The following is a 24,948-nucleotide window of genomic DNA, read 5'->3' as shown; positions in this document are numbered from 1 at the left end:
TTTTGTAATTGGGTTGGCTGTCTTTTTGTTGTTGAGTTGAACAATCCCTTTATAAATTCTGGATACTAGACCTTTATCTGATAGGTCGTTTCCAAATATTGATTCCCATTGTGTAGGCTGTCTTTCTACTTTCTTGATGAAGTTCTTTGATGCACAAAAGTGTTTAATTTTGAGGAGTTCCCATTTATTTATTTCCTTCTTCAGTGTTCTTGCTTTAGGTTTAAGGTCCATAAAACTGCCTCCAATTGTAAGATTCATAAGATATTTCCCCACATTTTCCTCTAACTGTTTTATGGTCTTAGACCTAATGTTTAGATCTTTGATCCATTTTGAGTTAACTTTTGTGTAGGGTGTGAGATACGGGTCTTCTTTCATTCTTTTGCATATGGATATCCAGTTCTCTAGGCACCATTTATTGAAGAGACTGTTCTGTCCCAGGTGAGTTGGCTTGACTGCCTTATCAAAGATCAAATGTCCATAGATGAGAGGGTCTATATCTGAGCACTCTATTTGATTCCATTGGTTGATATATCTATCTTTATGCCAATACCATGCTGTTTTGACCACTGTGGCTTCATAATATGCCTTAAAGTCAGGCAATGCAAGACCTCCAGCTTCGTTTTTTTTCCTCAAGATGTTTTTAGCAATTCGGGGCACCCTGCCCTTCCAGATAAATTTGCTTATTGGTTTTTCTATTTCTGAAAAATAAGTTGTTGGGATTTTGATTGGTATTGCATTGAATCTGTAAATCAATTTAGGTAGGATTGACATCTTAACTATATTTAGTCTTCCAATCCATGAACACGGTATGCCCTTCCATCTATTTAGGTCTTCTGTGATTTCTTTTAGCAGTTTTTTGTAGTTTTCTTTATATAGGTATTTTGTCTCTTTAGTTAAATTTATTCCTAGGTATTTTATTCTTTTAGTTACAATTGGAAATGGGATTCGTTTCTTGATTTCCCCCTCCGCTTGTTCATTGCTAGTGTATAGAAATGCTACAGATTTTTGAATGTTGATCTTCTAACCTGCTACTTTGCTGTACTCATTTATTAGCTCCAGTAGATTTGTTGTGGATTTTTCCGGGTTTTTGATGCATAGTATCATATCATCTGCAAACAGTGATAGTTTTACTTCTTCCTTTCCAATTTTGATGCCCTGTATTTCTTTTTCTTGTCTAATTGCTCTGGCTACAACCTCCAACACAATGTTGAATAATAGTGGTGATAGTGGACATCCTTGTCTTGTTCCTGATCTTAGGGGGAAAGTTTTCAATTTTTCCCCATTGAGGATGATATTAGCTGTGGGTTTTTCATATATTCCCTCTATCATTTTAAGAAGGTTCCCTTGTAATCCTATCCTTTGAAGTGTTTTCAACAGGAAAAGATGTTGAATCTTGTCAAATGCCTTCTCTGCATCAATTGAGATGATCATGTGATTTTTCTGCTTTGATTTGTTGATATGGTGTATTACATTAATTGATTTTCTTATGTTGACCCATCCTTGCATACCTGGGATGAATCCTACTTGGTCATGATGTATAATTCTTTTAATGTGTTGTTGGATACGATTTGCTAGAATTTTTTTGAGGATTTTTGCATCTATATCCATTAGAGAGATTGGCCTGTAGTTTTCTTTTTTTGTAATATCTTTGCCTGGTTTTGGTATGAGGGTGATGTTGGCTTCATAGAATGAATTAGGTAGTTTTCCCTCCACTTCAATTTTTTTGAAGAAGTTGAGGAGAGTTGGTACTAATTGTTTCTGGAATATTTGATAGAATTCAGATGTGAAGCCGTCTGGTCCTGGACTTTTCTTTTTAGGAAGCTTTTGAATGACTAATTCAATTTCTTCACTTGTGATTGGTTTGTTGCAGTCATCTATGTCTTCTTGAGTCAAAGTCGGTTGTTCATGTCTTTCCAGGAACCCGTCCATTTCCTCTAAATTGTTGTATTTATTAGCATAAAGTTGTTCATAGTATCCTGTTATTACCTCCTTTATTTCTGTGAGGTCAGTAGTTAGGTCTCCTCTTCCATTTCTGATCTTATTTATTTGCATCCTCTCTCTTCTTCTTTTTGTCAATCTTGATAAGGGCCCATCAATCTTATTGATTTTCTCATAGAACCAACTTCTGGTCTTATTGATTTTCTCTATTGTTTTCATGTTTTCAATTTCATTTATTTCTGCTCTAATCTTTGTTATTTCTTTCCTTTTGCTTGCTTTGGGATTAGTTTGCTGTTCTTTCTCCAGTTCTTCCAAGTGGACAGTTAATTCCTGCATTTTTGCCTTTCCTTCTTTTCTGATATAGGCATTTGGGGCAATAAATTTCCCTCTTAGCACTGCCTTTGCTGCGTCCCATAAATTTTGATATGTTGTGTTTTCATTTTCATTCACCTTGAGGTATTTGCTAATTTCTCTAGCAATTTCTTCTTTGACCCATTCAGTGTTTAGGAGTGTGTTTTTGAGCCTCCACATATTTGTGAATTTTCTGGCACTCCGCCTATTATTAATTTCCAACTTCATTCCTTTATGATTGAGAAAGTGTTCTGTATGGTTTCAATCTTTTTAAATTTGTTAAGACTTGCTTTGTGACCCAGCATATGGTCTATCTTTGAGAATGATCCATGAACACTTGAGAAAAATGTGTATCCTGCTGTTGTGGGATGTAATGTCCTATTAATGTCTGTTAAGTCTAGCTCGTTTATAGTAATATTCAGATTCTCTATTTCTTTATTGATTCTCTGTCTAGATGTTCTGTCCATTGATGAGAGTGGTGAATTGAAGTCTCCAACTATTATGGTATATGAGTCTATTTCCCTTTTCAGTGTTTGCAGTGTAATCCTCACGTATTTTGGGGCATTCTGGTTCAGTGTGTAAATATTTATGATTGTTATGTCTTCTTGCTTAATTGTTTCTTTTATTAGTAGATAGTGTCCTTCTTTGTCTCTTTTAACTGTTTTACATTTGAAGTCTAATATGTTGGATATTAGTATAGCCACTCCTGCTCTTTTCTGGTTGTTATTTGAATGAAATATCTTTTCCCAACCTCTCACTTTCAACCTATGTTTATCTTTGGGTCTAAGATATGTTTCGTGTAGACAGCATATAGAAGGATCCTGTTTTTTAATCCATTCTGCCAATCTATGTCTTTTGATTGGGGAATTCAGTCCATTAACATTTAGTGTTATTACTGTTTGGATAATATTTTCCTCTAACATTTTGCCTTTTGTATTATATATATCATATCTGATTTTCCTTCTTTCTACACTCTTCTCCATACCTCTCTCTTCTGTCTTTTTGTATCTGACTCTAGTGCTCCCTTTAGTATTTCTTGCAGAGCTGGTCTCTTGGTCACAAATTCTCTCAGTGACTTTTTGTCTGAGAATGTTTTAATTTCTCCCTCATTTTTGAAGGATAATTTTGCTGGATATAGAAGTCTTGGTTGGCAGTTTTTCTCTTTTAGTAATTTAAATATATCATCCCACTGTCTTCTAGCTTCCATGGTTTCTGCTGAGAAATCTACACATAGTCTTATTGGGTTTCCCTTGTATGTGATGGATTGTTTTTCTCTTGCTGATTTCAAGATCCTCTCTTTCTTGATCCTCTCTTTCCTCTGACATTCTAACTAGTAAGTGTCTTGGAGAATGCCTATTTGGGTCTAATCTCTTTGGGGTGCACTGCATTTCTTGGATCTGTAATTTTAGGTCTTTCATAAGAGTTGGGAAGTTTTCAGTGATAATTTCTTCCATTAGTTTTTCTCCTCCTTTTCCCTTCTCTTCTCCTTCTGGGACACCCACAACACATATATTTGTGTGGTTCATATTGTCCTTGAGTTCCCTGATACCCTGTTCAAATTTTTCCATTCTTTTCCTGATAGTTTCTGTTTCTTTTTGGAATTCAGATGTTCCATCCTCCAGATCACTAATTCTATTTTCTGTCTCTTTAAATCTATCATTGTAGGTATCCATTGTTTTTTCCATCTTTTCCACTTTATCCTTCACTTCCATAAGTTCTGTGATCTGTTTCCTCAGTTTTTCTATTTCTTCTTTATGTTCAGCCCATGTCTTCTTCATGTCCTCCCTCAATTTATCGATTTCATTTTTGAAGAAGTTTTCCATTTCTGTTCGTATATTCAGCATTAGTTTTCTCAGCTCTTGTATCTCATTTGAACTATTGGTTTGTTCCTTTGACTTGGCCATATTCTCAATCTTCTGAGCGTGGACCATTATCTTCTGCTGCTGGCATCTCGGCATTTAGTCAGATTTCCCTGGGTGTCAGACCCAACAAGGTTGTAAGATTTTTCTGTGAAGTCTCTGAGTTCTATTTTTCTTATCCTGCCCAGTAGGTGGCACTCGTGGCACACGTTTGTCTCACGTGTTTGTAAGGTATCCGCCTGGTCACCGATCTCCGCGGCCTGGGGATTTCTGATCCAATTCTCTCAGTTGGTTCAGGGGACCACGCGTCGTGGGGGCATCAGCTGCCGTGGCTTGAGGGGACCCTGTGGCTCCTTTATTAATTCCCCTAATGGTGTTTGGTTGGACCCAGTCCCTGCCACTGTCTAAAATTCCCTCCTCTCCCTGGAGGGGTGTCAGTCGCCGGCCGCAGCAAGCCCAGGGAATTCGCCACCGGATCAGGAAGTTGCCTGTGGGGGAGGGGCGTCAGTCACTGGCCGCTGCGGCCTGGGGAATTCCCCACTGGACCAGGAAGCCGCCTGCAGGGAAGGGCCACCGTGGCTTGGGTAGCCCTCTGATCCGAGACTCGTAGTCAGACCAGGAAGCTGCCCGCAAAAGAGGGGCGCCGGCCGCTGCGGCTTTGGAGACTTGCCTCTCCGAGACTTTCAGCTGGCCCAGGAAGGAGGGAGGGAGGCACTCCGGCCGCCACAGCTGCCACTGCTTGGGCAATCACGTGCCGCTCAGGGATCTCACTGCAGCCGAGTCACAGAGGGCCGACCTCCAGGAGGGGCCCTGATGCTTCCCACACCCAGTGAGGACTGTGTAGATGCTTCACCTCCTTTCAGTCACCGTCTCCTGCCCCTTCTCTACCCCACCCAACCCATTCTTTTGCAGGATCGCCCACTTATTTATTTATTTTTAAACCAGTCCATTTAAAAAAAGAATATATTTGACTGTATTGTCTTGCAAACGTTCAGTAAATGCCCCTCATCCTTCATGTGTTTCAGGAGATAGATAAATAAGGAGTGAGCAGGTCCTAAGTTTTTCTGTTTGCCAAATTTCAACAATTTTTCACATCTCTTTCTTTAAGTTAGTCAATGAATTGTGTGTGTGAGAGTGAGACTTTCCATCCACTCTCCAGAGAGTATGCAGTTTTATTGATTGATTAGAATTGAATAGAAATGCATGCAAATATTCACAATTAATTTAATTGTAAATGAAGGTTTTGAAAGAGCTACATTATAAAAGAATGTGCCAGATGAACTGGCAGACTTGTTTTTCTATCACTTTAGAGTTCTTAAACTTTTTTATCCTTCCCTGTTAATTTTTCATTTCTTTCAAAGGATTTAAGCATATTTGTAGTTACACAAATGGTATTGATACATTTTGCTGTAAATTTTTTCTCTGTATTTTGCATGAAGATTGTCTTCTTCTTGCTTGTGACCATTTCAGGCCAGTAGCCACAGATCTATCATATTCTTTTTAACCACTGCATGGTATTTCATGCTAGAATGTATCATAATTATATTAACTGTCCCACACCGATGGACTTTTGTATTATTCCCTATTTTTGATTACTATAAAAGTGTTGCACTGAACATCTTTGGACCTATGTACAAATGCATAGATTTCTCTAGGGCATCTGGTAGGAATCAGAATTTATGGTTTATGTAGTGTGCATATTAATAATTGGCTATACCAATTTATAGCTGCACCTCAAGGAATGCCAAGATATTAGCAAACTTCATATTTGTTGTTTCTTTAAAGAAATGGTATGCCATTGCTTTTTAGTTTGCAATTTCCTGATTGCTGTTGAGTAGTGTTTTGTATGTTTACTGGACATTTGTGTTTATTCTTCAATGAATTGCTTATTTATCCCTTTGCCCATTTTTCTGTAAGGTTTTTCCCCTATTCCTTTTCTTCTGTTAATAGTGTTTTTGCTTAGATTTTTTCATAATGGTTTGAAAGTTATAAATTGTATTTCTGTTTTTAAAAATATACTATGCCAAAATAGCTACTGCACATCTTTTAAACATATATTTTCTGTAAGTGACTAGAAATAGCCAGTACCTCTACCCACCCACCCTTCCCCCAACAAGGCAAAAAAAGATACTTTTTTTTGCATGGATAGGCACTGGGAATGGAACCGTGCCTCTGGTATGGCAGGCAAAAACTCTGGCTGCTGAGTTGCCATGGCCTTCCCAAGAAAAGATACTTTTTATTCCCACTGTTTCCTCCTCCCATTTCTGATTGTTGCCATCTGGGATTTTTATTTTTAGTTACTTAAAATTTTTGAAGATTTATTATTTCTGTGTATAACATTGATTCTTGTATCCTAATATTTTCTCTTGGATTGGCCCTCTTTTTTTACTGGAGTACATCCTCTATCACTTCTTTCAGAAAAATTTAAAAGGTAGATTCCATGCTGTTGTCTGGCTAAAAAGGCCTGTATTTTTCCTTTTTAGTGGAATTGGCTGAATATAAAATTCTGGTCTCAAAGTAATTTCCTCTTACATCTATGAAGATATTGTGCAACATTTTTTTAATTTCCACTATTGCTGTTGAAAAGCTTGATATTGGTCTGATGCTTGGTTCTTGTGAGGTAATCTATTTTTTTTCCTCTAGAAGCTTTTAGGATTTTCTCCTCATCCATATTATTCTTAAATTTCCTCACAATGTAACTTGCTTTTGTTTTTTAAATTTTACTCATTCTGCATGGCATGCAATGTGCCCTTTTAACATGAGGATTTGTTTATTCCATTCTGGAAAGATTTTCTTACTTATTTGCTCTGTGTGTTCTTACCATTTATTCTCACACTCAGGAATTCTCTTTAGATGGATATTTCAACTCCTGGCTCTATCTTCCATACCTTTCAACTTTTAAAAAACACTTTCTGTTTTGCTGAACTTTTGTGCTGCCTTATGAGAGAACTGGTCTTCAGGTTAGATGCTTTGTTTAAAGAATAGATTCAAGATTAGTTGGTTTTCCTTTTAGAAGTCTGTGAATTTTAAAAGCATATCTGTTGTCACAGATTCATTGAGTTCATCTTATTTCCACCTTTTTTTCTGGGGGGAGGGGGGAGGAATGAAACATTCTGAATGGGGTGAGAGTATCGTTCTGTGTGCTTTATCATTGTAAGTCAGCAGTTCACCAAGGACCTTGGTCCTTGCACTTACTGTGTAACTGATAATACCTTAATTTTTCATAAAAAAGAACTCCTGGGTTTTGTTCCTTTATGGGGTGGGTTCTCTCCTCCTTTAGTATTTCATCATATAGGTTTTATACAGAGAACACATTTTTGACATTATAATATACAAATATGCATGCTCTATGGTGTCCAGTGTGTTCCTTGGAAATCATAGGAATTGGATAAATGTTTGCCGAATTGATCAATTAATAAACTCATCAACCATATTATATTAGTGATTAGATCAAACCATATATTGTAATAGAATGGTGACAAATATTTAAGTTAATTAAAAAGAACCTAAATATTTATATTATTTTAACCAAATTATCCCAAATGTTAGCATTTTATAGTTCCCTTTTAAATTTCTATCATCAATATATATTGTGAGGCTCTTTGTTCTTTTTGCTTAAAGCTTCTTGATTAAGCAAGTGTGGAAGGAGGGGCTGGGAAGTTTAGTTGTGCTATTCCCATTAGCAGCACAGTCAGAATGCCTCACAATATTTTTCTAACAGTCTCCTCCTGCTGTGAATTACTGTAAATTTATTCATGCTGTGAAACATGTTATGGTCTGTTTCTCCACAAGGCTCTTCTAAACCTTAGAAAAACTTTATTAATTGCAAAACTGCAAAACATATGCATGTAAACTTTTCGTGTTAACTAGAATAATGGGGTGTCAAGAATACTGATTTTGAAGACTGAAACTGAATCACACAAGTGAAAATGAAAAAAAGAAGTTGTTTCATCAGGCTGTGCAAATTTCCCATTCCATACTTCTTTTTGTATTTTTAAATGAAATTATCACCTAGTATTTAAAATTTGTTTGCACTCAATTTCTGTATATTTGGTTGGTCTTCAGTTATTAGTCTTATGGTACATGACTTTTAATCATCTTTCTTGATTGGATGGGATTATTAAAGAATGCTGTACTTTATACTTTAATTTTTTAATTCTATTATTATGCTTTAAATCTTATCTGGAAGAGAGCTTCTTCAAGAAGTGTACAGAATGCTCTGTTCTAAGTAGACTTGGAAAATATATTTAAGAAAAACAGTACTCCTCTGAGTAATACCAAAACAATTCCTCAACTCATTTTACTAGTAACTAGTTACCATGGAGAATGATAGCCCTGCCATGAATTCAGTATGGTAGGTTCAGCTGATGGATAAAACACTAGACAGTTACTATATAAAAACTCCCTTAAAGGATCCATGGATTAAAATCAGACCTGCCTTTATTATCCTTGTAATTTTTAACTACAATCACAATTTTCCACTTTTTTTAACCTTTCAACTTTTGGGGTAGAGACCCTTTAAGATATATCAACAATACTCTCTATGAAAGTGAATGGCTGTTCATAGGTGTATGGAAGTAGAGTCCCAGTTCCATGAGTTAAATTGATTGTTTAATGATTTCTTTGAAGATTTACTTTTGGTTTCATCCATAGTTTGTAGTCAATGAGTCTGTTTAGAATATTTGTACATACTCCTTTTTTTTGTTTGTTTGCTTTAAACTGAAAGAAAAGACTGATAGCAATTCTGCTCCACTAGCATTCATAGAAGATTAAGAGGTGATGCTACATAATGGCTTTAGTGTAAGTTAGATTCGTATGAAACATTTTCTTAGTGTGTTAACTGGATTGATTATTTTCTGAAACAATTTTACAAAGTTGGCTTTAGTTTACTGCTATGTCTTAATTTTAGTAGAGAGCAGGTTTTAACTAAAATTAACTAAGGCACACAGTAGACTCTTGCTTTTCTTTATCTTTTTAGAATGCAAATGAGGCTTTTTTTTCCTAAACTGTCAGCTGTTTAGATCTTTAAGTTTAGAAGTTTTGTGGCTGTTGTCACTGTCATGTCATGGCTCACAGAAGCTTAGAAGCACAACTTCCAATTTGAACTTTGAATGCCACTTTGCTAATTTTCTGTCATTTTTGCAACCAGGTATAAAACTGCCACCTCTAAATAGGTCAGGTGCATTCTGGCTTCATTTCTGGTTGCAGGATAAATCTCTTTATGAAAACAAGAAGTAGGAAGATATGGCAAGAAAATAAAAGGGTAGAGGGGAAGGTTATGGACTTTTAATGTTTTTTTGAGAGAGAATTAAGAGAAATTTCAACTCTTCATTTGCTTTATGTCCTTTGTGAGTGTGCACAGAGAAGTGAGAGGAGAGGTGATAGCAAGCGGAGAAAAACATAATCCACATGAGTACGTGGATACACTCAGACTGATGATCCCGCACGAAGTGAGCAGGGTTCAGAGTCACTGAAATCAAATGAGAAAGAACACAATCTGGACTTCCTGGTGAAAACAAAAAAGACTCAGATTGATTCATCTCATTGATCACAAAGCATATTTAATATTCTTAAGTAGCAAAGGGTTAGTCTTCCTCAGTTATTAGAATGTGAGGACACAGACTCTGAGCCAGTGCTGGAAGGGCCTGGTCAGTGCGGCTGACCCTAGATAAATATGTGCTGTGAGGGAAGTGTGGGTGGGCCAAGGAGAGCAAGACAGTGGTGAAGGCTGTGGAAAGAGCTTGAGAATACCAGGAAAAAAATGAATGTGCAATATGAGAGTCTAAGTAAAGAGATAGAAATTTTAAAAATATACCAAACAGGAATACTGGACTGTTTCCTGTTTGGTATATTTTTAAAATATACCAAGTGACTGAAATGAAAGATCCCTGGGAGGGTTTCAAGACCAGAATGAAGCCAGCAGATGAATGAATCAGTGAGCTTGAAGACAAGATACTTGAAATGGATCAGGCTGAGAAGCACAAAGAAAGAAGGAAAATGAAAAATAGGGTAAGACAGCTATATGATACCATCCAGCATACCTATATAAGCATTATGGGAGTTCTAGAAGGAGAAGAAAGAGAAAGAGGAAAACAGATTGAATAGTTAAAGGAATAATGATAGAGGACTTCCCAAATTTAAAAAAAGATATGAATATGCACATCCACAAAGCTCAGAGAACACCAAGCAGGATAAACATGAAAAGAAAAACACCCCATGCGCTGGTTTGAATCTATTATATACCCCAGGAAAGCCTATGTCTTTTAATCTACTCTTGTGGGGACTGAGCTTTCATTGGGTGGGATCTTTTGACTGGGTTTTTTCGAGGGAGATGTGGCCCCACCTATTCAAGGTCAATCTTAATCTGCCTGTTGGAATCCTTTAATGGAGAGGTATTTTGGAGAGAGTTCAGAGATGCAAAGAGACAGAAATGCCCTAGGGAATCTAACAGAGAAAGTAGTGTTCAGAGACGTTTTTGAGACAACCATTGAACCCAGAACCAGGAGAGAAGGGCTAGAAGACATTGACATGTGCCTTCCAATGTCATGGAGGAACCCTGATGCCTGTGGCCTTTTCTGAGAAAAGGTCTCTTACTCTTGGTGAATTAATTTGGACATTTTCGTGGGCTTAGAACAGTAAATTTGTAACTAATAAATCCCCATAGAAAAAGCCAACCTATTTCTGATATATTGCATTCTGGCAGATTTGGCAAACTGAAGCATGCCATGGTATATCGATCACACTATCAAATGCAAAGGATAAGGAGAGAGTTATGAAAGCTGCAAGAGAAAAGCAACATATTCAATATAAGGGGGTCCCAATTAGATTGGGTTCCAATTTCTCATCAAAAATCATGGAGGCAAGAAGGCACTGGGTTGAAGTATTTAAAGTAAGAAGGTAGAACAATGGCCAACCAGGAATCTTATATCCCACGAGACTGACTATCAAAAATGAGGAGAGATTAAGACATTCTTAGAGAATCAAAAGCTGGCAAAGTTCACCACCACTAGGCTGGCCTTACAAGCAATGCTAAAGGGAGTTCTTAAGATGGAAAGAAAGGGACACTAGACAGTGGTTCAAAGAAGCACACAGAAATAAAGATCTGTGGAGTAAGCTTTGGGTAATTGTAAATGTTAATACCATTATATTGTTTTTTATGTAACTCCATTTCTTACTTCCTACAGGTGCTAAAAGGCAAATGTATAAAGTAATGATAAATCTATGTTTTTGGACATACAATGTATAAAAATATAAGTGGGAACGAGTACAAAAAATGGTGGGGGACAGATGGGTACAGGAAAAGTATATGTGCATACTATTGAGGTTAAGTTGGTATCAGAACAAACATAATTGTTATGCATTTTAGAGTGCTAAATTTTAACCCAATGGTAGCCACAAGGAAAGCAAACAAAAAGTATGTCTGGATATAAGTGACTCAATATAATTCAAGACAAAGAAGAAATAAAACAAAATAGGCTTTAATAGAAGTGAGAAACAAAACAGACATAAGATTTAGGCTATGTGGCAAAATGGCAGAGGAAAGTCCTGTATTATCAATGGTAACTTTAAATGTAAATGGATTAAATTCCAATCAAAAGGCAGAGATTAGCAGAATAGATGAAAAAGTGTGATGCAACTGTATGCTTTCTGTAAGAGACTTATCTTAACGTCAAAGATAGAAAAAGATTGAGGATGACAATATATACCGTGCATGAAATAACCAAAAGATAGTTGGAGTAGCTATGTTAATATAAAATAAAACAGACTTTAAGTCAAAAACAGTTGTGAGGGACAAAGATAGTCATTATGTTCTGATAAAGAGGACAATTCAACAGAAAATGTAACAATTACAAATATAAAAGTACTTAACAGCAGAGCACCAAAGTATATGAAGCAATTAATGACAAATTTGAAGGGAGAAAATTGATGATTCTACAATGACAGTGGAAGATTTTAACACCCCACTCTCAGTAATAAATAGAACATCTATCAGAAGTTCAAAAAAGAAGAGTTGAATGATATATTAAGCCTATTAGACCTAATAGTCATATATAGAGCACTACACTCAATGAATACAAAAAACACATTCTTCTTAAAAGTGGATCATGTACCAACAAATAAAACCCCAAGACCAGATGGCTTCACAGGAAAATGTTACCAAACATTCCAAGAAGACTTAATTCCAACTCAAACTCTTCCAAAAATATTGAAGAGGAGGGAGCACTCCCTAACTCATCCTACAAGGCCAACATAGCCCTCATACCAAAATTGGATAAAATTACCACAAGAAAAGAAAACTACAGACCAATATTTCATATGAATATAGATGCAAAAATCCTCAACAAAATACTAGCAAACTGAATTCAAGAGCATATTAAAAGAAGTGTACACCTTGATCAAGTGGGATTTGTCCCTGGTAGGTAACGTGAGTCAACATAAGAAAATTTATTAATGTAATACACCATATTAAGAAAATGAAGGGAAAAAATCCCACATGGCCATCCCAGCTGATATAGAAAATTGACAAAATACAGCACCCTTTATTGATAAAAACATGTAGAACACTAGGAATAGAAGGAAATTTCCTCAACATGATAAAGGACATATCCTATATGAGAAAAACCATATCTAACATCCTACTTGATGAAAGATTGAAATCTTTCCTTCTGAGATCAGGAACAAGGCAAGGAGGCCCAATGTCACCATCATTATTCAATATTGTGTTGGAAATTCTTGCCAGAGCAGTTACGCAAGAGAAAGAAATAAAGGACATACAAATAGGAAAACAAGAAGTAAAACTTCCCCTATGTGCACACAATATGATCCTATATACAGAAAATCCTTAAAAATCCATAACAAAGCTCCTAGAGCTAAATGAACTCAGCAAAATGGTGAGGTACAAGATCAACACCCCCAAATCAGTAGTGTCTCAATACACAAGCAATGAACAATTGGAAGAAGAGAAATTCCACTCAAAATAACAACTGAAAGAATCAAATATCTAGGAATAAATCTAATTAAGGAAGTGAAGGACTTGTACACAGAAAACTACAAAATATTGCTAAAAGAGGTTAAAGAAGATCCAAATAAATGGAAGGATAGTTCATGTTCATGGATTGGAAAACTAAATATTGTTAAGATGTCAGTACCACCCAAAGCAACTGATAGAGTCAATGCAATCCCAGTGAAAATTCCAACAATCTTCTTTGCAAAAATGGAAAAGGCAATCATCAAATGGAAAGGTAAAAGGCCCCAAATAGCTAGAGGTATCTTTGAAAAAGAATGAAGTTGGAGGATCTCACTTCTTGATCTGAAAATTCATTACAAGGCCACAGTTATCAAAACAGTATGGTGCTGGCACAAGAACAGACATATAGACTAATGGAAATGAATTGAAAGCTCACATTCATGGCCAATAGATTTTTGACAAGGTGTAAAGACCACTCAATTGAGAAAGACTAGCCTCTTCAACAGATAGTGCTGGGAAACTGGATCTCTGCAAAAATAGAAGGAAGATTCCACCCCTACCAAACACCATATAAAGAAATCAGCATAAAAATGTATCAAAGGTCTAAATGTAAGAGCTAAAACTATTAAACTCCTAGAAGAAAATGTAGGGATGCATCTTCAGGACCTTGTGTTAGGCAATGGTTTCTTAGACTTTATAACCAAAGCGTAAGCAACAAAATAAAAAAAAATGGGACCTCATTAAAATTAAAACCATTTGTTCCTCAAAGGACTTGTTCATGAAAGTAAAATGAAAACTTACCCAATTGGAGAAAATATTTAGAAGCTACATATTTGATAAAATATTAATATTCAGAATATATAAAGAAATCCTTCAACTTTCCTACCAAAAGGTAAGCAACTAATCAAAACATGTTCAAAAGACCTGAACAGTCATCTCTCCAAAGAAGATATACAAATGGCCAGAAAGCACATGAAAATATGCTGAACATCATTAACCATCAGGAAAATGTAAACCCAATCACTGGAAACCATTTCACATCATTAGAATGGCTGCTATTTAAAAAAATGGAAAATAACAAGTGTTGAAGAGGATACACACAAATAAGAACACTCCTTCATTGGTGGTTACAATATAAAATGGTGCAGCCACTGTGGCTGATAGTTGGGCAGTTCCTCAGAAAGCTAATTATAGAATTACCATTATAGAACTACCATCCTATTTCTAGGTATATATCCAGAAGAATTGAAAGCAGAGATGTGAAGAGAGATTTGTACACTAATATTCATAGGGGCATTATTCACAATTTCCAAAAGTTGGAAGCAACTCAAATGTCCATCAATCAATGAATGGATAAATAAAATATGAAATAGGCATACAATGTAATATTATTCAGTCATACAATGGAATATTAATCAGCCATAAAACAGAATGAAGTCCTGACACATGTGACAACATGGATGAACTTGGAAGATATCATATTGAATAAATTAGCCAGAAACAAAAGGACAGTTATATCATCTAATCAGTTATATCATCTAACTGATTTGAAATAATTAGAGTAAGCAAACTCATAGAGCCATAATCTAGAATATAGGTTATCATGGGACACAGTGGGGCTAGGGAATGGGAAGCTAAGGCTTACAATACATAGGGTTCTTATTTGGAATGAAGGAAATGTTTTGATAATGGATGGTGGTGATGTTAGCACAACATTGTGAATACAATTAACAGCACTGCAATAAATATCTGAATATGAATAGAAGGACAAATTTCAGATTATATATTGTAATAGAATTAAATTTTTATTAAAAAATTTCATGGAACTGTACTACACAAACAGTAAACCTTAAGTTAAACCATAGACTTTAATTTACAGTACAATTATAAAAATGTGCTATCATCAATTGTAACAATTGTCCTACACCAAAACAAGCTGTTGATTTGGGGGTGGTATATGGGAATCCTGTATTTTGTACATGATTGTTCTGTAAATCCACAACTTCTCTAATAAAAAAAAATCCTCCAAAATCAAATGGAAAAAATAAAACTTTTGGACATCAAAAAATAAAAATATATCATAATTTAAAGAAATATTTATGTACTCAAAGAAGCTTTGAGAGTGGAAAATTGATGGAAGTTAAATGGGTTCTTGACAGCAGAATTTCTCAGAACTTCTGATATGTAATGTGCATTTTCAGTGTTCAAGAGTTATAGCATTTCCTATAGCTTTTTTTCTGTTTCTTTAATTTAAATCCTTTTACTCCCAGAAACTCACAAGAAATTAGAGTTCCACAGAACACACTTTGGGAGAAGTTTGGTGGACTCAGTAACTGCTCAGGCCCCTGTTTGACTGAAGAAAAATAGTTGTAGAAACAAGTCTATTGAACAATTGTTCAACACCTGCTTTCTGAATGCTTGTTCTTCAGAGGGTGTCTGTAGAACTCCAGAGATGCAGAGACAGTACCACCCGGGATCTTGTTAGAAGTGCAAACTTGCAGTCTCCACCTCAGACCTACCACATTTTTGAAAACATCCCCGATGATTATTTGCACATTAATGTTATCAAAGCCCTGGTCTAAAGAATGTTAGTGATTGCACTGATGGCTGATGATTTTCCCTGAGGCCTACAGGAACACATGTCTTTCCTGAATCCAACCAGGGCAGGAGATGTTGACAAGGAGGTGTCTGTCTGTCTGGAAAGTTGGTTAGTTCTTATCTCCAGTGAGGCATCCCAAATGTGAAAGAAGATGACTATGATGCTTAGAATCAGACCTCATCATTGTGGTGCTCTTGGAAGCATTGCTGGGCATTTGCTCTGAACTTGCTCTGATTTCAAATCTTATTAAGTCAGGAAGTAGTGCCTGGCAAATGGTTTATCCTGCCTTGGCTGTCCATGCTTTCCAATTCATTTTAATTGTGCTAATTAAACCTCAAGTGATATTTCAAGTACAGATTTTTTTTCCATTATTGAATCTTTGGCCAGCATATTAATGCTGTAGAATTAATATGAGTCAGATGCTTACTCATTTGTGGACGACTTACATTTAAAAAATCTAGACTTGACCAATTTTGCACAGATTCCTTCGGAAACTGCTATAACAGAGTGATACAATTTCACTGTAAACAAATAAGACTAACTCTTCTCTCAGAAATAGACACAAAATTATTTTCTACATGACCCAGATTCCTGGATCATGGCTAGAAATTATGGTTATGATCTGTGCTAAAATGTTTATGTGCAGCCTAGGGAGGTGTTAGGGTGCAGTGGTGAAGACCCTGAGCTTTGGGTTCAAATTCCATGTCTATGTGTACTTAGGTGACCTTGAAAAACATATCAACTTTTCCAAAACTCATGTTCTTCATTAATGAAATGAGGTCAAAATGTTTGCATTCTACTTTCATTGTAAGGATTAAATAAAACAGTAATTTAAAAGCACTAGACAAGATTACCTGGTTCAATAAATGCCCAGCAAATAGCAATATTATTATTACTATAATTAGACAAAACATTTTTGAGCTGTTAATCATATAAAGTTAGGCTTGATAAAAAAATGATATTAGATTTTATGAAAAAAATTAAGATTATGACATAGCATTCTCTATTGAGAATCTCTTTATTTTAATCTTCCTGTGCTCAGAATTTGCAAACTATTGAATATTACAAAGGGTAGAAAATTCATTCCATGGGTTAGTACTTGAGGTACTAAAGGGGCCTCTTCATGTGTCATTGGTGGGTCTGACTGGTGAAGGAGGTCATCCTGAAAACAAGCCCCATGGCAGGCCCCTACCCCATGGCCCTTCCAGAGCCTGCTACATGAATCTATAAGGACAAAAGAAATGGGAGAGGACTCCTCAAAGTACAAAAATTTGGTTTTGGCAAGCCAGAAACCAAATGGATGAGTAGTCATTGAGGGCTCCCAAGTTGTCAATGGAGAATGTCAGGGAGAAACTTAGTTTATATTATAGCATTGCTACAAGGCTTGGGAAATGATAGTGAAGGTAGGGCCAAATGCAGAAGAATGCTTGAATGCTTGTAAGAAGTAGTTAAACCCATTTTCATTCTGTACAGCCTGGATGACTGCACCTCTGCCTCCTCAGCTGAAAACTAGAGGTTTATTCTTTACAGAGGATAAAATAGAGGTTCTGAGGAACTCCAGGTAGAGGTTAGGGTTAGGGTTAGTGCTAGACTGTGGAAACCATAGAGAAAGTGGGGAATTTACATACTGAATGTTGATATTTCCAACTTTTTCTGTCTCCAGACAGAATACTGGAAGAGGATGACCTAAAGAATTTGACAAGTTACTCCTACAAAAATAAGTTAAAGATAATAACATGAAGTGTGTCACAATAAAAAGGACAACTATACTGTCTTACAGTGAAGCCAACAGTTGATAAGCTTGCACAAAGTTTCTAGTACCCTGTTCTCAAAGATGTATAAACAGTGTTGGATCACCAAATGTACGAGAAAATCTTATAAAAAACTTATAACATGAAAGACAAACTCAAAAATTCAAAGAGGAATAAAAGTTGCAAGAAATAAAATATATATGGAGAGAAGAAAACTTCAAAAGAAATTATCATTAGTACCTCATAGAGCTCAGAAGAGATGTTGCATACACAAAACAAAATCAGGATATTATACAAAAGAACATCAGGCAACAAAAAAAGAGACTTGGATACTAAAAATATAGTGGAGGAATGAAAACCTCAAAAGATAGATTGACATAAAACTGAGGAAGTCTCCTCTGTGTAGAGAAAATAGACAAAAGATGGAAAATAGAAGAGAAAAGATTAGAAAATTGAATGGCCTGTTCAGAAGGTCCAATATCCAAATGATAGGAGTTCCAAATGGTATGAAAGTGTCTCATCATAATTGAATTGGAATTGCTTTTTTAATTATACAAATATTAGTGGTACATCCTACAACTGATGTTGTCTTCAGTTAGGTGAAATGTGGTAATTATTACATATTATAATGTCCAGATATAAGTAGACTCTATAAATCTATAACATATGGAAAGATGTGAAAATGGAGAGTGTATTGAATGTGGAATGGTAACGTGGGGGAGGGTTGGCATTCTGTTTGGAAGTGAGCCAAGTTCTCATCTTCCATCAAGGAAGATCAGTAGATGATGAATGTTAAAACAAGATCATCAAGGAGTAGCAATGTAAGTATGGTGTTGAGTGACCAGGTGAGCAATACCAAAAGAAGAAAAGAGATGAGTGCCTAGGAAACAGGTAGTAGAAGTGCACAGACAAGGTGGGACTACTGTTTTTTATACAGTAGGTTGAGTATTTTTTCACATAAAATTTTTTAGGATTATAGTCTCTTTGAACTAGGTGACTAGATTAAAATACAAAAGAAAATAGAATACTTTTTAAAAGTCCCCTAGATCATACCACTGACTTCAAGGAGATTTTTCTTTTTTCTACCAATTAAGCCCATTTATTCTATCTTGTCTTGGCAATTTCTTAACAAACTGGAAAGTCCAGTCATCACAGAAGTTATCACTGAATACTAGAGCTAGAAGAAATCTGGGGAGCTTTCTAAGTGAACTGCTTTGCTTTATCAAGAAGATGACATACTGAGAGAGGAGAAGTGACTCCAAGTAGTCAGTTGGAAGGAGCCAGGTCTATGGTCCAGGGCCTAAAGTTCATGATTCCCTGTTCCAATGCTTGTTCCTATTTACTGAACTGCCTCTTGATCATTGCTATATGTTTTTATCATCCTTGGTAGCTCGGTTCTTAGGAGCTCAGTATTGCATTTTGTAGCCCTTTCCCCATGGTGGGAATGTCATGAGCCAGACACTAGACAAACTTTGTTCTATTTGATTTCAGTAATAAAACACAAGGCTTTTGATGGTGAGGGGTGCACCATAAAAGATGGGTTTACCCATAGTAATGTGAAGATGGCAGGTCAGATTCTATTAGGTGGGTGGGCAATTGCAATTTAACAGCTGTTGAAGATGAATTGTCTTTTCCAACCTTGGGGTTACTCCAGAGTTAATGATGTATCCTAGTTCCATGGGACACAGCTGTTGGGGTGGATGCAGCCATGAGCAGAGTTTCTGATACCAATGAAGTGACCAGCCTGAGTTGGCAGGATCTGACATACTGTTACCATTCAGAGACCCATCTTACATAAAAATTATTGTAATTATTTGTGGTAAAAAGAAGTGTGGACAACTAATAAATGTGATTAGTTCAATAAAGTGCTAGCAGGAAAAATAAAGAAAAGCTAGTTTTTTAAACACAAAAGTATAAAAATGATGCTTTCCAGAACTTAAGTTTTATAATTTCATCAGCTAATACGTTCATTCTCCAGATTTTTCAAAATAAAGAATTTTTCATTGGAGTAAGGGTCCATATACCTTCTTTCATCATATCATAAATAGGATGACCAATTTTACCCACATTGTTTAAGTGTGACATATAGTTTTGAAACATTTTAACATTGTGGTGATTCAAGTCTCATGTCTTCAAAAACATTTTGAAAACTACATTTTCTCCAATTGTCTGGCTTTTTCAAAATCTAGGTCTGGTAGTGGATCTGATTCATAAGACTTAATGCAAAAATGGATGCATCTCATGTGTCTGTATTCTTGACAATAAAAAGCAGAGGGGAAGAGCCCAATGCCTTTTTATGTGTAAAAAATTGGATTAGCAATGGTAGAATGGAAAAAATAGACATAGTTCTATAAAATAGAATTTTTAAAATAAAGAGTTATTCTGCAATAATATTTTGAAGATGCGTGTGAAATCTTTTTCCAAATCTTATTACTGAACTTTTTTTTCTCATTAAATCTGTAGAGTTTATCAACATGACACTTCTTCAGTTCAATATAATTCAGCCTCAAAAAGTGAATAACACTTGATTTTAAAGCATGGGACTACAAAGAGTGTTCTGTTTATTGCTATTCCTTTATTATTATTATTATTGCTGTTCTTTTGATGGTGCATTTAACGATGTGTAGATGTTTCCATTTACTTTTCTTGTTCCACAGGTTTGCCATCAGCAAATTTGGCTGCCCCTAACCTCACTGTGGAGGAAGGAAAGTCTGTCATGTTATCTTGCAGCATTGTGGGCAACCTCATTCCCAATCTGTACTGGGATGTTGGTAATCTGGTTTCCAAACATATGGTAAGGCTTGTGTTTGTCTTTGTTAATAGAGAGACAATAAGGAGGTCTCAGAGTTTGGGAGACTGTATTAAACTTAGCCATGCTCATTTAATGTTTCATAGTCACATGTAGACATTTAAGGCAAGTTTTTGATAAGCATTTACTTTCTATTGATTCTTAATGAACAAAGACTAATTAATGTATTTTAGTTATGTATACCCAATAGACCGAAGAGGCTCTATGTCCCTAGTGAGCCCTTTGTGTCATCATAAGCAAGGTGAGTGACTCTCCTCCGGGTCTTTTCCCTTGGTGTAAGGTAGGTAGGAATTCAAAGAGTAAATCAACTTCACAGAGTAAGCAATTGAAACCTAGTGAAATAGAATAACTACTGATTTGCTCCTTTGCCTGTGCCCAATTCAGGCAGGGAAACTTCTCTAATGTCATGCATTTTATTTTTCCTTTAGTTAAGAGAAGAAACCCTAAATCTTGTTACTTGGGGATTGAGTCTAATAAAGATTATTTTTGTCTGTTAATTCATTTGTAGAATGAAACAGGCCAAACACAGGGTTCCTTAAGGATAACAAACATTTCATCTGATGACAGTGGAAAACAAATCTCTTCTGTGGAAGAAAATACTGTAGGAGAAGATCAAGATTCTGTCAACCTCACTGTGCATTGTAAGTAATCAGACCGGCCTGTGTGTTTAATATCAAATCTGTCATTTGGGCACCCTGGGTGCTGTTGAAGTTTGTTTTAAAAAGTATATGCAGGGCGGGCCACGGTGGCTCAGCGGGCAAAGTGCTTGCCTGCTATGCCGGAGGACCTCGGTTCGATTCCCGGCCCCAGCCCATGTAACAAAAACGGAGAAACAGAATACAATAAAACAAGAAAATGTTTAAAAATGTTTCCCTTTCTTCCTTCCTTCCTTCCTTCTCTCTGTCTTTCCTTTAAAAAAAAAAAAAAAAGTATATGCAGTGTTTTGTGCACACTTAATTAAGAAATGTTTATCTGCCTCTATCACTTGTTCTATATTTGCTTAATTTCTCTTTGCTCATGCATTGTCTCTTTCTTTTGAAGATTCTATTAGTTCATCCCGTGCCTTCCCCCCTGTCTTTTTCTGATAGGGCACATTTTGAACTCTTCATCATGCTAATAAGTTTTAGTTGAAATTCTGATAAATTTCCAAATGTTTTTTTAACTCTGTAAAATAATGGGAAGCTTTAAAATTATGATACCTAAAGTATTTGCTGTCTGCTCATAAAAACCTAATTGCACTGTTGATAACATAAAACCTCATTAGTTTGACATCACATTTCTGTGGGAAGGTAAGAGGGGTCTTGCTTAAATTAATGAAAATGGAAACTATTAATACAAATAATAGCAGAAACATTGCTATTACTATAATTTTAAATTTCTCTATAGACTGAAATTAAGATATAAGATATGAATGCTTCATATTTCAGCATATATGCATTGTTTTCCAGTATTCTAAATAGTATATCATACTGTGTTACCATCCAGATTGTGATGTTCAGTGCAGACTGGCATTCAGTAAAGATGACATATGCACTCCACATCCCTGAAAATTTCCCTGCTGGCATGGTATAAATTCATGAGGTTTGGCTTTGTTTGGATTAGGGTGTGGATGAGAAACATATGAGTGTGCATGCGTTTAAATATACATACAAATTACACCCATGTAGACACATGTCCATAGTTGGTGTCGATATGCTGCTTAGCATGCACTCCTAGTACACACTGCATTTAGTATGTGATTTTTAAAATGTGGGTGGCTGAAACCATCAATCTTTTGTTGCTATTAGAACCATCCCCATGCCCACTGGGTACTAGATTCATATTTTCTCATCATTTGGACACATCAGTGTTATCCCCAAACAAATGCCACCAGTATCCAGCTTTATAACCTTAAATCAGTACCTCCTGCAAGTTTAGGATCCTTGAGCATGGTGGTTGGAAAAAGTGGGTTCTGGGCATGGGGTTTGGCTGAGCTGGTAGGTATGGGGGAGGAAAGTGTGGTCCCTACCCACCCTGGGGTCCCTGTTGTGATTGATTTGAAGCACAGACTCATAAGTTTGTGTATTTACATGTGCACCTTATAATGGGCACAGAAACATGACCCCATTGTGTTTAAATAGAATTTGCATAGATCAAATCATACATTAAGAGTTATTTTACTTTCCAAACCATTTTAAGGGTGCTTATGACAGATATTTGCTAAAGCAAACAGCCGCACATTGTAAATTTAGATTTCACAATGTTGCATTTACTTAAGGTGAGGGACCTTGTTATACGCGTGCAGAGTTCAGAAATTCCACCTACTCATTTATGAGGAATTTTACTGGTATCTGGAAATCTTCCTATAGATTATGCAAATTAATTAGACTTTTAAAATCAGCTTTGCTACTTCTTTGGTAGGATTCTGGAAGGAGATAAGAGTGTAATGGCAGATTATCAGCTTTCTAATAAAGACAAACTTGAGTTTTGCTCAGTTAATGTCTCTCTGGTTGCAATCAGCTGAAGGGTGGACCTTTATCTCTCCAGGTTTAGCTAAATGGTAGAAGAAAGAAGTCATACAGGATATTAACAATTGACATAGCTATTGCTGGGACCCCATCCAGAAGTGAGTGTATTAGAGGACTTACTGGTTTCAGATTTTTTCCCCCTTATGTGATGAGCACATACAATCAAGAGATCATAATGAGAGGTAATAACTCCTGGGTTAGGCATTGCAAAACCCAGATTCCAGTTCCAGCTCTGCCTAGCTCTGCAACTTTGTGAGTCAATTAATTTCACTGGACTTTGGTTTCTTTGCCTGAAAAAATTGATGCTCATAGATTTTGAATTTCCTGATTCTGTAATTATCCAGTAGGACAACGTAAAAATAAATCATGATTTGGGATTTGAGATACCTTCTCTTAAGATGAGTCCTCTCTTTAAATATGCTACTTGTTAATGCTTAAACTTGAAATAATCTCTGGTCTGCTTGATCAGGTCTAGAAAAGAACCCAGACATGTAACAGATCAAAATATTGACCCTGTGCATCTAGAATCTTACAAATAGACCTTACGAATTAAATGTGATTCTTTACAATTGCATCTCTTATTGACAATAGTGAAAAAGTATAAACTTACCATATTTTATAATAATCCATCAGTATCAGTAGCAACATTCTTTACATTGATCGGGTTGATCTACTTTGGATAAGTTCTTTCAGCTCAGAGCTTTGGACAAGATTTGCAAAGTCATTTTTGTTGTTGGTAGTATCATTTAGAAAAGAAACCCTATAAAATTAGTATCCTTCATTGTTCTGGTGATGAATCTATAGAAACTAAAGTCAACCTCAACTGAACCTTCTCATTGTCAGAGCCTTGTGAATCTGTTTGGAGTTGGCTCACACTTACACTGAATAGATTTGAAAAATGACTGCAACACACTTAAGTAGAGTAGAGAAAGCAGTCCCTCTGAAGTTCTCTGTGGGGAGCTGCACCAATGTTGATAATACAAAATATTCATGGATTCCAGAATTACTGGTTATGTGTTTTCTTAAACCAAACAATGGTTGAAGAACATCCCCTGTCGATGTCACAGACATCTAGAGATGGGGAAAATTCTGAGCTTCCTGATATCATTAACTTTCTCTCTTTCAATTTAGTTGCACCAACTATCACATTTCTCGAATCTCCAACCTCAGACCACCACTGGTGCATTCCATTCACTGTGAAAGGTAACCCCAAACCAGCTCTTCAGTGGTTCTATAATGGGGCAATATTGAATGAGTCCAAATACATCTGTACTAAAATACATGTTACTAATCATACAGAGTACCATGGCTGCCTCCAGCTGGATAATCCCACACACACAAACAATGGGCACTACATTTTAATAGCCAAGAATGAGTATGGGAAGGATGAGAAACAGATTTATGCTCACTTCATGGGCTGGCCTGGAGATGGTGAGTATCTAATGTTTTTTCATCTGGGCATTATATAGGATCTATCAGTCAGCTTTTCCCAAAATGTTGTGCATAATAATAAGCCACCCCCAAACCCCATGGCTCAAAACACTATTATTCATTCTTGCTCATGGATCTGCAGGCCAGCTGGGGTGGTTTTATTCCAGATGCATTTATCGTGGGGTGCAAGATGAAGTATCAGCTGCACATAGGTCTGCTTCTTCAGTTCAGGGTGGGCACACTGTCCCTCCTGCCTCTATTCTATATGGCCAAAACAAATCATATGGCCACAGCTAAATCAAGGGACCTGGGAGAGGTGAAGGAGGCATGAATATTTTGGAATGATCATTTGATCTTTACAGGGTTACTAATTAATGTGTTTGGGTAGTTCATGAGAGAAGGGTTGTCATTATTACTGTTCTTCTTGTTGTTGTTATTATTTTGTCTAAAGTGCAAAACCATGAGAAGATGAACAGTGTTTGGTTGACCCATGGCATATTTATATTTTATTTTAGCCCTTTATCCATTTGGAACACAGAATTCTGCTTTCTCATCCATGGATGAGCAGTCAATATCCTGGAATATTTTTGCTTAGCTGGGATGAATGAGATGAATCATCTTTTCCTTTTGGATCTTTCCTTGTTTTTTCTAAGGTTGAAAGTTCCCATCCAACTGATGGTTTGGTGGGGAGAAAGGTGGCTAGCATGAGGGGTCCACTCTGTGGACAATGGGATA

At 36.2% G+C, this 24,948-nt stretch overlaps 1 protein-coding gene across 1 annotated transcript in view; it reads left to right on the top strand.

Moving 5' to 3' along the window:
- LOC143680355 (BDNF/NT-3 growth factors receptor-like) overlaps positions 1 to 24,948 on the top strand; it is a 159,330-nt gene that overhangs the window by 50,143 nt on the left and 84,239 nt on the right. Inside the window, 3 exon segments of the mRNA XM_077156833.1 lie at positions 20,124 to 20,260; positions 20,784 to 20,916; positions 23,914 to 24,213. Of these exon segments, the coding sequence (XP_077012948.1) occupies positions 20,124 to 20,260; positions 20,784 to 20,916; positions 23,914 to 24,213 (570 nt within the window).

The sequence above is a fragment of the Tamandua tetradactyla genome, chromosome 4 (assembly GCF_023851605.1).
Source record: "Tamandua tetradactyla isolate mTamTet1 chromosome 4, mTamTet1.pri, whole genome shotgun sequence".
Taxonomy (NCBI): Eukaryota; Metazoa; Chordata; class Mammalia; order Pilosa; family Myrmecophagidae; genus Tamandua; species Tamandua tetradactyla.
The sequence above is the reverse complement of the archived record's forward strand: the minus strand, read 5'-3'. Positions and strand labels throughout refer to the sequence as shown.